Consider the following 14,746-nt stretch of genomic DNA (forward strand, 5'->3'; position numbering starts at 1 on the left):
ATTCTATGATTCTATATACAGCAAAATCCTCTTTCATGCAAGCTGGTATGAACAGATTTTGTATGTGTGATCAAAGGAAATTAACATCTCCCACAACCTGCAGAGCAAAAGTGCCTGCAACCCCTTCCCTTCCTTGTGAGGGCAGCAGACAGAATTTGGAGTCAATGGCTGCTGCAGTCCAAGACCCCATGGGCTGAGCTCCTCACCCACAATTACAGGCATATAGGCTGCCCTCCTGCCTAACAAAGCTGCTGGTCGAAGAATGCAGTTTCACTGAGCCATGAAACATGTGGTCAAAGGCTCCTTTGTGTGCCTGAGAAACGAGACAAGCATGTCATAAGCAGCTCAGATCTGAATTTCTATGGCAGACATCTAAAGGTTGAGCACTCGCAGTCTCAAATACTCACTCTCAAGTCTGGAGAGTCACAGAACTATTTCTAACTGCTTCTTTGAATTTTGTTCTACAGATTAAGTTTCAGAAAAATCAAACATTTCCACTGGTCTCCATCAAATTAGTGTAATTTGTTAGCATGTAAATCCCTGCTGGTCAGTTCCCCATTCACACACAGTGCACATGCTACTGTGTAATGTAATGCCTCCAGGTTTTTGTCTGTTTTTAAATTGAAGTTACTTTGGGTACTTTATTTCACCAGAAACGAAAGGGCTAAGAATGTGTCAGACAAACATACGTACCCATGAGACAGAAAGGACAGCATTGCATCGTTCTGCATAGGACACAACCCTGGAAAATCCTTCTATTCAAGAATAAAGACAGATTTAATCAAATGCTAAGATACATTTCTAAATAAAAAAAGAAGATGACACTTTGGTGTAGGGGGAACCTGACCCAAATGCCAGAGAAATAAATGCAAAACTGGGGAACTTCACTAGGATTTGAACCAAAGAAGAGCAAAACGTAACAGTACAAATGACTGGATTTTCAACTATATGAACACTGCTAAGATGGCAGACAAGACAGAGGCAAAAGGAGGCAGTTATGTTAATATTTTAATCTGTACATATACCATTTTCCACACTGTTATATTTCATTTAAATTAATGTTTTCTTGCAAAATACTCATTTCTGCTTTCAAAACTTTTTATAAAAGCAAAAATAAATCATTATTTTGGCAAAAGGTTCTGAAGTTGATACTGGCAGTATTGAGGTAAAGTAGATTGCATTAGCTAAATACATACTTTTAAGAATATTTCTGAGTATAGTGTTAATATAATATGATTTGTCTTAAAGTCTGAAACTTGTAGGTCAATCATTTTCAAGAGTTTTTAGCTATTACTTGGATACAACAAATAAACAAGTTAGTGGTTGCACAAAATACTGCAGAAGTATTTCTCAGTAATTTCTCATCCAGAGCTGAGCTCAACTATTAATTGCATAATATGGGGAAATTTTTGCATGTCTTGCTTCAATACATACCCAAGTTTCAAGTAACACAGCTGCAGCAATTCATTTAATCTCATTTTCTCCTTAGGTAACTACATCACCCTTTGCTCTGTACATAAGTAAAACACTGGTTTTCAAAGTTTGGCAAAGTTGAGCAACAGGTGACCATACATACAAAATTAGCAGGTGCCACATTACATTAGGTTTGCTGTTTCCAGGATAAATACTAGTCAATACATCATATTGTAATGTTTATTGGAAAAAACAATTAAAAAATATATATTTACTAGCAAAATGACACTTGCTATTATTGTTTTTTTCATTTCTTCACATATTTTAATTAAAAGTTTTCTTCTTTCACATCTTTCCAAAGAAACTACAATTTGCCAGCCTTTTGTTTCTTAGGGGTCCCAAGCACACTGTGTAGTGATACTACCAAGTTAATCATATGGGATCAAAAAAGGAAATGGGAGTTAAAACTGGCTTCCATTATGGCTTTTGTGGGAAAATTCAGCTATACAGTGGTTACCGATGTTCAGAAGTTCAAGCTAAAAGTTCTTGCAATGTATTACTTAATGGGCAAAAGGGTGGGTGCTTAACTCTACAAAAATACTCAATCCAAAACACCCTTTTAGCAAACCTGTCCCGTGCATTAGTTCTACCCATAACCTACAAATGTGCTTCTAGCTTGTTCAAATTTCCTTTTCTTTTTCCATGAAACTTTACATTGTGCATCTGAGCCTGAGGGGGAAGTAACAGCATCTTTCAACATCTATGCAAGTAGTTTATCTTAAAATTAATTCAGCCCTTGATTAAAAAAAATCTAAAATACATTGTTCTAAAAATACATTGTCAGTATTTTACAGAGTTTATTAAAAGTGCCATTTATTCATATAAAAAGTCTGAACTAAACGGAAGTAAATAAAATTATTTGCAAATCTCTTCATTTTCATAGAAAATCCTCCTATTATTCTCAATGTATTTCCAGAAGAACATGTCATCAGCCGATGCACATCTCCAAAGAAAGGTGGTAAAGAATCTCCTCTTCCTTCCACATGGTGTCACTAGGAGGGATTTATTTTGAGTCTTACATCAAGTGTTCACTCACTGCTTTGGCTAGCATGAAGTGAAATAAAACATGGTTAAATATTCAAGTGAGCTCACTAAGTCAAGCAGTAAGCAGATGCAAGAAACATTTCTTTCATAACGACTTCTGCAGTTTGACAGAATGAACAAGTCCTATGGACATGTGAATGATTATCTTATGATGCCACTGATGCTCAAACTCCTGTGACCCCTGCATGTCACTGGTTATTGCAATTATTTTCTTCACGTTTTTCCTGAAGAAAATGTATGTTTTCATATATATATGTAAATATGTAACTATATATACACATGTATGTATATTTATGTAGCCATGTGATACACATGTTTTAAAGTCAGTTTGGAATAACAGAATGGTTGGGGTAGGAAGGGACCTCTAGAGGTCACCTGGTCCAAGCCCTTTCTCAAGTCTAATACGCTGGGACCATATGGTTAGTTTTCTGGGTTCTTGAGGCCACACATGGGTACTCTATTCACAGGCAAAGATCTCAAGTGATAGTGACAATCAACTAGCATATCCCTAGATATGAGTCAGGTAGAATCTGGTTTTCAGAAAGATAAACCGAATGAGAAAATCAAATATCTATTTCCATCAAGCTCTGTAGAGGCTCCTAATGTCTATACACATCTCTTGATGTAAATTTATCTTTTCTCACAGGCCCTGTATAGGGAAGGTCACTGCCTGTTTGGTCCTTTCTTATATGTGCCCAGTTTTAGTTAGGTTTTTATTTTTTACACAGATATTTGACACAGATCAGTGACAATGAAAACAAAGGTATCTAAAGGTTGATGCTATTTGAGTTATTCACTCAATCAACCCTCTTTTCTACTTAGTTTATGTTTTAACTTTTTGTGCAACATCAGGCAATAAAATTAGGCCCAAGGAAATCAGAAAGGTGAGAATAATTTCAAAGGAAACTATGGAAGCATGGTGAGTGCCTTAACTAGGGGCACACCTCACACTTCTTTCGTAAGGACAATGAAATTAGCACAACTTTAACACTTGAAATGGCAAAGTAACTTGAGACAAATATCAAGTTTTCTGTTACACAATTCAATGAAAATCATATCAAAGGCATAAAAAAGTCAAATACAATATTGTAGAATTAGTTACAAAGGGCCAAATTTTCAGCTCACCTCAATTAAGACTCCAGTGTTAGTTCATGTGTAAGATACCAGTTCACAACTGAATCCCCTGCCTGTATGAGTTTGCACTTTGGATTCATTTGATGCAGCACACAGGCAAAAATACCTATGCACCCCTACATTAGCCACAGGAGTCACAAACACTAGCCACCGGAGTACAAACCACTGCTGAAAATCTGGCCCCATGCTACTGAGAGTACAGATGTCTCTTTCCTTCACCACAGTAAGATTATGGAAGCATCTTATCTGTAGAGCGACAGCAGTTATTTGAAGACTTTATCAGCCCATATGTTAGCTCATTAGAAGCAGTATTTACAAGAATAAAAGGTTTCTGAAAACAAAAAGATGCATGCGTTCATTTGGATCTAATTTAGGTTTAGTAAAAATGTTAAAATTTAGCAAGCCACAGCAAAGGCACAATGGCAAATCAGACATGCCAAGAGCAGTTAGTTCTTACTTTTAAGGTGTCTAAACAAATGTGTAGTGAAATCCATTGCTTAAGGGGGAGTGAGGTGGCTGTGGTACAGAAGGTGAGGGTGCTTTAGATGGATAGGTCAACTGCTGAGCTAGAAGGGATCACATACAGGAATTAGACTGCACAATCAAACATTCATATTATAAATGGAGTGACCTTAATTTTCTACCACATGAACAGGAAACCTGATTAGTAACGCAATGAGGTGTTACACTATTATAGTTACATGGCGCACAATTTAAACAACAACCTTTCTACCTACTGTTTTTTTCTATTACTTGCATAAGTTATGCAAATAAACATTCCTGTTTGATGATAACATGGACAATCTATCTTAAAGGCAAAGCTTAAGTTTAATTTTAAGGCATACAACATTGATATACTCTAATTCAGCCCTGCTTTTAAAACTGCAATTTTGGAATAGAACTTATCTTTGCTAATTTGATTTCAAGATTTCACTTTGGGTTGTAAAGGTTTTCAAAATTTCCCTTGTTATATGCCAATGAGCAGAAATAAAAAGAATATATAGAAAAATTACATAAAACCCCACATATTTTGCTTAGTACAGTGCCCGATATAGTAAATAATTTTCAGGTCTCAGATGAAACTTCGGGAGAAAGAATACATTGATTAAAACTATCCTTGTTTATAAAAATGAGTAATGGTATAGTGTTTAAAGATAACAATCATAAAACTAAAGCCACTGAAACTCAGTCTTAAATTCTGCTTTCACACTTTGGAGAGCCAAAGGTAGACCTAATTCCAAACCACACAAATTAGGAAATCAATTCTTGATACTCCTGCATTTGATTTAATCTTCCAGATTCTTGGCATGATTTCCATTTAGAAGGTTGATTTTTTACTAGGAACAGAGGAACTCTAAAATGCTACTTTACAAGGACTAGACAAATGTTCAATTTATATTAAAAGATTCATATTATCATAGTATCTTAACATAACTACTTCCTCCTGAAAAATGGGAAAAGTTAAGCTTCACAGTCTTTCTTAAAAGCAAATCTTTGTAAATAAATATAGCAATCAGTTTTGAATATTCAGATAAGGTCTGCTTTGTCAACAAGGAGCAAATGACAACCCATACTTTAAAAATCAAACTGCAAAAATAAAAACGTGAAGGAATCTGTGAAATTCAAATAAATGAGAATGTATAATGTAATGTGCAAAGCATCAAATGCTTTTCCTTTTGATCACATTAGATCATCAGAAAACAGGCTGTAACTAAAAACCCTGAACTCTTTATGATTTGTATATTTTCTATCAAAATCAAAGCACTGTGGGCTGGTTTCTTTTTTGGAATTCCTTGAAAGGTATTTGTTTTTAAAGGAGTAAGTAATAATTGATATCAAAAAGAGACATGCTACAAAAACCTGAAGACCCGTGGCAAGGGACATTGTGCACGCACATAAAGGTTTCTGCTTCCTTATAGAATCAAACTGGTTACGATATTACGGTTTTTTAAGTGTCTGAAAGGGACAACTAAAGAATTAAGAAGATCCCTGTGGTTATGGATATCTAAGAATATGAGTTGATCACACTTTTGAAATAATTACAATACAAAAATGAAAATATTAACAAAAAACCCTGTAGTAAACATAGATACTACATTCACTATACAACATTAAAAGACTAAATCTACTTCAGTAGTGTGCAGTTATTGCAACTTCATACACACCAGAAGCAGGTTAGCTAGCCACGTGGAGACTGTTTAGTGTGGCAGGCACTCTGCTCCTGTACTAACACAAAGGAAGAATTTCAAGTATGGTCAGCATTCATCCTGGCTGATCTGGATTTTGGTGCTACATTATCCCAGTAGAAGCTAGAACTCATGTGGTAAAATGCTGCGCTGGGTTGTACCGCATGAAACACAAAGTCCCACTCCACAACCAAGGAGTGCAAGTCTCTGTTACAAGGACATGGCTTACAGAACTGGGATCAGACTGCCTGAAGAGAAGGCTTTTGAAACAGATGTCTGAACGTCCAAAAGGTTATTCCTGAAATGCTCCCAAGATTCTACAATTCTGGTTTTGTTTGCTTGTTTTGGGTTTTTTCATGTCTAGCCTCCTCAGTGAATCGTTTTATCCTTTTCAATTACCCACAGAACTCTGAAGTCTCAAGATGTATCTTGAAATTGATCCCCTCAAAATCACATTCCCTTCAGGTTTAGCTGCCACTGCATCTGTGAATATACAGCCACTATCAATCAACAGTCTGTTACTACAGATGCATGATACGCATCTGGATATTGGAATGATCTGTCTTTAATGGGAAGGTCTTAGGGGTTTCTGTGGCAAGTGCCATAAGTTTAAACTGACAACTTCAGATGAGAAATGTGCGTATTTTTTCTCCATCATAGTTGAAGTTTCCATTATTTCCATTCTCCACCGGAACAGTGAACTGTGCCAGTTATAAATGACCAGTCAGATACTTGCTAGAATAGCTGCTGCATGTATTACTGGGTGATACAAATCTCTAGACATTTTTTACTTATTTCAACTGTAAGGCAATCAAGAGTGAAATTATCACTTTTAGTAACATATTGCAAAGGATCTATTAATTTCCAGGCATCAAGCAGAATTCATGCATGGTGTCTTGCTCTGACCTCTATCTAATCTTGGACACCAGACAGAAACATGCCAGTACCTATTTTACAATGTCTGTTTTAGCCTGTTGTCTTACAGCTCAAGCTGCAAATGACTGCACTCTAATCTCCATCACCACACCAGGGAAGCCTTCCGTTAAAAAAGATTTAAAAATCCCTTTGTCTCAATTTCTTTAAGTGACAGTTCAATTTACTTTTTAATAATGAATATAGAAATATCTTATTTAATATATTAATTAATTGAAATTTATATTTTTAAATACTATTAGTAAGAGCAAGCTTCTAAGCTCTGAACTTACTGATCATACTGGCTTCTAGATATATAGATAGTATACATCTTTGCTTTGTCTACTGAAGGCCAAATAATTAATTCTTTTGTTCTCTATACACACTTTTCACTATTTTGAGTATGAATGACTGAAAGTCTCTCTTTCACTAGGAGCTCAGCAACAACCCCACACAACTTTAGAAGCTGGTAAGAAATAGCTGTTATTTTGTAAATAACTAAGTATTACCTGCCACCTCCTTGCTCCTCTGAGAGGCTTCAGAAGCCAAAGCGTATGATATGGTAATGATGCGCTCCTGCTCTTGCAGCTGTGAATCTAAATCAACCGAGTTGTGTTTGTCCTGGGCAACAGTAGGCTGTAGATTGTGCATACTAGTGGGAAAGTGCAAAACAACATTAACATTCACGAATGTAAAGAAGAATCTACCATGCAGATGAGAACAAGCTTGAACTTATACAGCAGTTTTCAGATCTCATCTATTAAGCTCCATATTTTATTTAAATTCTTTAAAACAGTGTCAGATATTGTATGTTAATGACTACAGCAGAGACAAATGGTGCACCCATTACACATTCAGTCACAATTTCTGCATAGCCTTCATTACATCTGAAAGTCCCTTGTTGTAAATATAGTGTTTACATGAAAGCACTACCAAAAATGCTATTTATTTGAAGCTGTACAGTAAAAGTTCTTTGCAGTGCCTAGAGGATAATGCATATAACCTGGCTGTCCTCAGGCATAGCCTCTTTAATTGCCCTCCAAAGAGACAGCAGATACTTGAGGTAATCAAATTCTTGTATGTTTTAGCTGACTCTACATTAGCTGTAAGTAGCCAAAAGTGTTCTTTTGGAACTTCAGCTCTCTGGAGACAACAGGAACTTGCTCTCATGCTGACTTTTATTCTGCTTTTGGCCAGATCTGGCCTTTCCTTCCTCCTCACTTACCAGTTGTTTGGTAAGGACTTGCTACTATTTTAGCATGATCTGAACAAGAAAATGGACATGATCTCTGACACTCTGTTTTAAGAAGGAGCTTTAAGTACACTACATCAATTCTGAGTGCATTTTCTAAAAGCCATGTTACACTTAGATAATCCAATAGGAATTAAACTATTGTCTGAAGTTAGTTCCCAATGTTTAACACCAGGCACTACATAAGATTTGGGAAAAACACCAAAAACCGACCTTGATTTGGTAAGAATATTCTTTATCTTTTCTGCTTTACGCTGCCTTGCTGCCAGTTCTTCCGTAGAAAGAGGCTCTTCTGGTTCTAGCTCAACATAGCGTTCTGGAATTGCAACCTTCTCGGGTTTTGACAACTGTGGAAGGAAGAAAAAAGCATCAACTTTTTAATAATAAAGCTTTTTTAAAATATTGAGATGAATTCTCATATTTTAAAGCATGGGTTTTCACAGTCAGTACATGTACCTGATGCTAAACACTCCCTCTGCATATGAGCTGATGCCCTTTTAAGTGTCTTTTACCTCTGATTCATTTTACTTTAGAAGAACAAATATTAAAGGGATTACAAAATAAATCAGAATCAACAAGGAAACCTTCTTCAGCTCAGGCATAGAGCCCAAAGTTGGACACTGCCTAAAGCTGTTACAGGAACAAAGAAGCAACCACTACAAGACTGACTGGACAACCTGAGATTTTAATGTCATGATATTTATGTCATGCCAGCAGGGACTTCCTACAACTGAACAGAAGTATCATCTATAGTTTTAACCAAGGGGATCATTCTTTTGAGACTGTATAATCTTCTTCTGTGAGCAGCAGAGGAGGAAAAAGAGGGGGAGGGAAAGACAAGCAGTAATCTGCAATCATCTGAGGAAATACCTGGACTATAAAACCTGAAATCCCAGGTATTCAATAGTTGCCTAGGGAACCGACCCTGGAAAACACTAACATTGTGCAATTTTAACAACACATTGCATCCACAGAATCCTATAGACTAAAAATTTGAATATGATTACACTACAAAAACTAGCAACAAGTTTTTGTTAGGATCAGTTTCATTGTGGGAAAGTTTTGTTACTCATAACAGAACTAAATCACCCAATGAAAATTCAGTTTACAAATGGACTCTGAAGACCAATTCTTCTTATACAGAACTTACTACTTTTGAAAAGCACAAATAGAGCATGTGCAAAAAACAGAAAAATAAATGTGAACCCTCTTCTCCTGTCTTCTTTGGATATTTGTGGGAATGCTCACGAAGCAGCAAGCTCTCAAAATTCAAAGTATCAAATAAAAATAATCCTAAATGTTTCACTACTGATCTTAGCTCACATTAATTCAATGGCATATGTAAAGTGGTCCGACCTAACCCCCAGTGATTAGGCTCAGTCATTTGCAGGCAATCATAGGCCCAAAGCACACAATACAGTCATGCGCACTCAAACACATTAAAATCACAACCTTTAATTTTTACACTTCTTTCTCAGTAAACCCAAGCTAATGCTTCCTGAAAAATCCTGTATTTCCACTACACTTCCTTACTTTCAAATCCAGCTCCTCTCCGGAGCTCTGTAGATATATATAACACATATATATGTGTATATATATATTTAAAACAAATTTATATAACTGTCTCCATACTATAAATAAGCTAGATCAGCTCATCCTGCCACTTTGAGAATAAAAAACTCGGTTACCATATGAACAGCAGATTTATTAGCTTTAAGGACATAACTGAGAGCATTTCCATACGAGACACAGAAATACCTCAGGTACAGAAATGTCTGTAAGGTGAAGAGGATGGGTACATGAAATGGAAAAGGAGACAACCTGGGTAACCTGAGAAAAGTTTTAAATTCAATAGGGAAGTGCAACAAGGGAAGGCAATACAATGAAACTATATTTTCAGTTTCTGAAGTTTACAGGAGCATTGCATTTTCTCTAGAAAATGTACAGAGATTAATTGAAATATACATTAATTTATAAAGATCAACAGCTAAGTGATCACAGATTCAACCTCTTACAAATATCTCTTCTTATAAAATCATGCATTGCCGACATCTTTTAGAAGTGTGTAAGTGCTCAGTAGTGTAATTACTATAATTTTACTGATTTTCAGTCTACACTGGTATTTTTCACAATGTACCTACTGAAATCTTTCCACTTGCTATATTCTTTCTTTTCCACCAGATGGCTCAATCGCATTTCAAACAAGTAATATACTCGGTTAGTAGTGCTGGAAAAGGAATTACTGGCCAGAACACCAACCAAGTAATTTGAAAAGCTGACAGAAAGGTGCTTTCTGTTCTGACCAGAATGAAGCAGCTCTCCCTCTTCTCTACCATATTTTAGCATCAGCATGAAGAGTAAGATAGCTGTGGGGAACTAACTTTTCCTTCATTGCTGTTTCTTATTTTCAAATACTCTGGATGTTTGGTTGTTTTTTTTCCCCTATTTATTCTATTTATATAACATTCCCTCACTTAATCACTTTGTCCTGAAATACATATTTCAAACAGTAGAGCCAACGTTTCAATTTCTTCCGCTAAAACACAACACGACCACAAAACCTGGCAGAAATTCAAAGTGCCAGGCTATAAAGTTTTAATGCCCAAAAGGCTCCTTTTAGTTCAAACTTCCAGCTAACTTTTGACAGAAAAGAGAATTCACTGCCTAAAACTTTGAAAGGTTAATATTTTGGGGCATAGAACAGAGGGCAAAAAAATGCTGCTGTTACCTCTCTGCTAATATCTAAATCATAGTCTTGAGGCTCCAGGTCTGTCTCTGTCACTGCTGCCGGCTGAACTTTTAACCATTCATTTTCATCCTTGTCTTCTCCACGAATTGCCCTCTCAAGTAACTGCAAATCAAATTCTTGCTCTCGTTTCCACTGGTAATAGATACAAAACAATTAACAGCATTCAACCATACTGCCAAATTCATCATTTAGCAATGCACATTACTACTGCTGCAATATATTGTTGACAGAATCCAGAGAGCAAACCCCTTAACTGACAAGAAAAAGAAAATACAACTCTTTTTTGGCATATACAGGTGAGAAATTTGGTATTTAGCTATGCTACACAGATTTTGGAGGATTATTTAATTTTGCAGTTAATGTTCAGCAGTATTAAATTCTAACAAATATATTAATCATGATTTCACATATGCTGATTAACACAGAACTAACTACACAAACGTTTTTGGAAGCCAGATGTCAATACAAGTGAGTCTACAGACTTACAGACTAGTCCTAGGCATTCTAAACAGGTGGTGCAATGTGAATTTGAATCACTACACTGAAATGGTACTTATACCGCAGGTTGAGACTTAAAACTTGAAAATTTTATGTATCTTTTTAGAATAATACCTAGTGTTTAAAACTGATAATATTATATGTACTAGCATTAACTTGCCTTGAATTAAAAAATAAAAATTTAGTAACTTCTAAGCTCTTCTGACTTCACTAAAAGCAGTATCTAACTACTTGCATGGATTAAAAAAATCTTTCACATAGTCTTTACAGGGTAAATATAAAGCAATAATAAATTCAGAACATTAAAATTAAGCAGCATAATTCAGTTCCCAAATCATTGCGTAGTAGCTCCTTCACAACTACACACAATGCAGCTGCATGTAACTTCATGCTTCAGAACACTACCAACACTTCTTTGTTAAAAAAATGAAGTTCAGTTGCAGCATCATTCCATCCAGCAGATCTCATCGGCTTTGCCATACAGATTTGAAGCACGGTATTAAAAGCAGTGGGAAAGAGAAGGGGCAATAAGAAGAACAACCAACAAATTATCCCCTCAAGCATTTGAGGGTATCAATAAGAGAATTATAGAAGAATTATGTTTCTTTCAAGTACCTCCAGGATTACTGCTACAAATCTTTGGTTGAAGTTTGAACTTCAGGTGAAGTCCTTAGACTTCATTATGCTACCTGCATTAATAAATCTAATTGAAACCTATTCATGCACAAGCTCTCAATATTCACTCAGAAGATACATATATTCCACTTATATTTAAAAAGTTAAATAGCTAAAAGGCAATTATATCTCAAAAAATAAGATTTTTTTCCTTTACAGAATTCAAAAGAGAAAAAAAAATGTTTTCTCATACAAGTACTCCAAACTCATTCTTCTACTCATATTCGAACCAGGCCTGATTGACATAGTATATTTTAAATACACAGTATTACTTTCAAGTTATTGCATATAGATAAGAAAAACATCAAACCATTCTTACGAAGCAGAATTTTTATTGGCTTTGATGTTGCAACTTTTACATTAAAAAGGCATTGTATATAACAAATAAATTCATGTACTGTGATCAATACTTAAAATGTCATACTACACTTGAGAACTGACCGATTAAAAATTAGAGTTACACATACAATGTATGTTTAAAGCAAATGTTACATACTGAGCAGCACTTCAATTATACATTTAAATGTTTGCCACTTTCGCTGCTAAATAATTGTAATGCTGTAATTGTGCTATCAAACATGCTTTTTGTGTATTGAAGCCCTATAGGTACAAGAGATGAACTCTACAAAACTTGGGCTCAAAGATTCTATTTTAATTTTTTACAGCAAGAAAAAGACCAAGATGGCACCCAAATTTATAGATAAGGTGTTTGCCACAAATGTTAATAAGCAGTGTTGCAAAAATGTTTAAATTCAACTTGTGTATGTTATGTAAGCGAGGAAACATAAGAAGCTCAGATTTACTTCTAATTCAAAAACGCAAATAAGTGTGATACTATAGTTCTACAGGTTCCCGAATATTATGCACTATCTTTAATAAATTTGTGATTGCAAAACAGAAGACAAAATAGATGAATGTCTCCCAGTAGGGTGCTCATATTTACTGGGAAAGTAAATACAAATAACTGGCTGTAAATTAGTGCTACTAAGCAGTGGGAATGAAAGGCTGAATATCATAGTTTTTTTAATGCTAGCAGTTGATACACATACTAAATGCAATTAAGCCTGGTAAAAATTGAGTAGTCCAGTTAGAAATTTTAAAATAACTCCAAAATTCTGCAAATTAAAAACAAGCAAACAAAAGAAAAAAAACAAAAGAGGCATTAGGTATGATGAGTGACAAATCTAAAAGCAAGAGATCTTGTGCAATGAATTAGGTAAAACAAGGTGATCATTCTAAAGCTCTAGTGGACCAAATAAAAAGATAATTTAAGAGACCACAGCATAAGTGCAATTACAGTACAATCTTGGTTTAGCACCAAGTGAGTGACTGGGTAACTTCACCAATTAGAATTGCTTTGGTTAGTATCCAAAACGTATGATTACAAACTTACTATCTGTACAGTATTTTATCTCAGAACGCAACAAAAATCCTTTTCTCCAGCAGCCTAAATTTGACCCTTATTAGAATATTCTACATTTTGAGCTTTAAAGAAGAATTTGTATCAAATACATTAGTTCTTACATAAATTTCCAATCAGCATGATTAAAGTTGATTATACATTTATCAGCTTTTTTACAAAAACAAACACTACCTGCATCTGATATTACCATGACTATCTTGCAGCCTGATTTATGAATTAGAAAGAAAAATACCCATGGTGAAAAAGAACATTCTAAAAGGCCCATTCCATTATGAAGCAGTTTTAAAAACATAAAAGCTTCTTACACTTTCTAAATACAATTCCAACAAAAACCAACCATGTCTCTGAAATCACTCCAATATACTCCCATCTCCACTCAGCACACTAACCTCTGACCAACTTACCTGCTGAACCTGCTATATACACTGTAACTACTAGTAAGAAAAGATCATCTGTTATTCACTCTCTGAACTCATTTTATACTGTATAACACTAATTTAATTAGACTAGGAGCATCACACACACCAAGTGAAAGTGCTTGCTAGGAAATAAAAAAACAAAGATATTTTTAGTTTAGTCCTTTTAAGGCATATCTAACATACTGAGCCTATGTCTGCAGAAATGGGCCTGATGAAAGACCGAGATGAAACAGACTGCCTTTCTCCTTGGCTAAGAGTTCTCTTGCGTTCACGAACTAATGCCTTCTGATGTCGCTTCATTCTTTCTAGTTGCTCCTCTGCACTCATCTTGCCTCTTTGGTGGTCTCCAGAGTATAAACGTTCCAAGGCACTCTTTGGTCTTTCCTGTAGAAGTCACAAGACACATAAAACACATGTTGTAATCAATACTTTATGCGAAGTATACAAAAATTTAACTCTTTATCCTACCTTATTACTAAATTAACCTGATTTTTTTCTTTTCAACTCTACATTTTCTGCTAATAGTGCTATTTTTGGTTCTAAACCTTGTTTTATATATCTATTTCAAATGCATGAAGTTGTCTGTCTTCACAATTCATTTAAGAAAGTAAAAATGGAGATTTTATTAGATCACAGATGTTTGCCCTCTCCCACCCTACTACAATCCCACTTCCTGCTGTGCAAAATGTACTCTGGGCTTAAACATTTACAATGGTTCAGACATTTGCCTTCAGATGTTAATTTAAAACTTACCTTGGACCTATCCCTTCGAAGTGTTGCAAATGATGAAATGGTAGATGATTGGTGCAACCTGGAAGTTGATCCAGATAAACCTTTATAAGGAAAAAGAGAATGCTTTAAACCAAAATTACAGAGATAATGAAATGTCAGATGTTTAAGTTACCATGCTTTTTCTGCGACATTCTGGTTACTGTTTTAGTTCATGTTTCACATTTTGCAGTTCTGAAGATTACAAAAGGC

At 35.3% G+C, this 14,746-nt stretch overlaps 1 protein-coding gene across 6 annotated transcripts in view; it reads right to left on the reverse strand.

Annotated features, from left to right (window-relative positions):
- Positions 1-1,639: 1,639 nt before the first annotated feature.
- Positions 1,640-14,746, reverse strand: part of PLEKHA7 (pleckstrin homology domain containing A7) — a 155,977-nt gene continuing 142,870 nt past the window's right edge. For all 6 annotated transcript variants that reach the window (XM_005153271.3, XM_034062022.1, XM_031052681.2 and 3 more), the window contains 7 exons: positions 14,519-14,598; positions 13,949-14,149; positions 10,730-10,882; positions 8,215-8,348; positions 7,259-7,401; positions 4,109-4,217; positions 1,640-2,517 (listed from right to left, as the gene is read on the reverse strand). In XM_005153271.3, coding sequence (XP_005153328.2) covers positions 4,120-4,217; positions 7,259-7,401; positions 8,215-8,348; positions 10,730-10,882; positions 13,949-14,149; positions 14,519-14,598 — 809 coding nt within the window. In that variant the 3' untranslated portion in view covers positions 1,640-2,517; positions 4,109-4,119. The remainder of the gene's footprint in view (positions 2,518-4,108; positions 4,218-7,258; positions 7,402-8,214; positions 8,349-10,729; positions 10,883-13,948; positions 14,150-14,518; positions 14,599-14,746) is intronic.

Source organism: Melopsittacus undulatus, chromosome 4, assembly GCF_012275295.1.
Source record: "Melopsittacus undulatus isolate bMelUnd1 chromosome 4, bMelUnd1.mat.Z, whole genome shotgun sequence".
Taxonomy (NCBI): domain Eukaryota; kingdom Metazoa; phylum Chordata; class Aves; order Psittaciformes; family Psittaculidae; genus Melopsittacus; species Melopsittacus undulatus.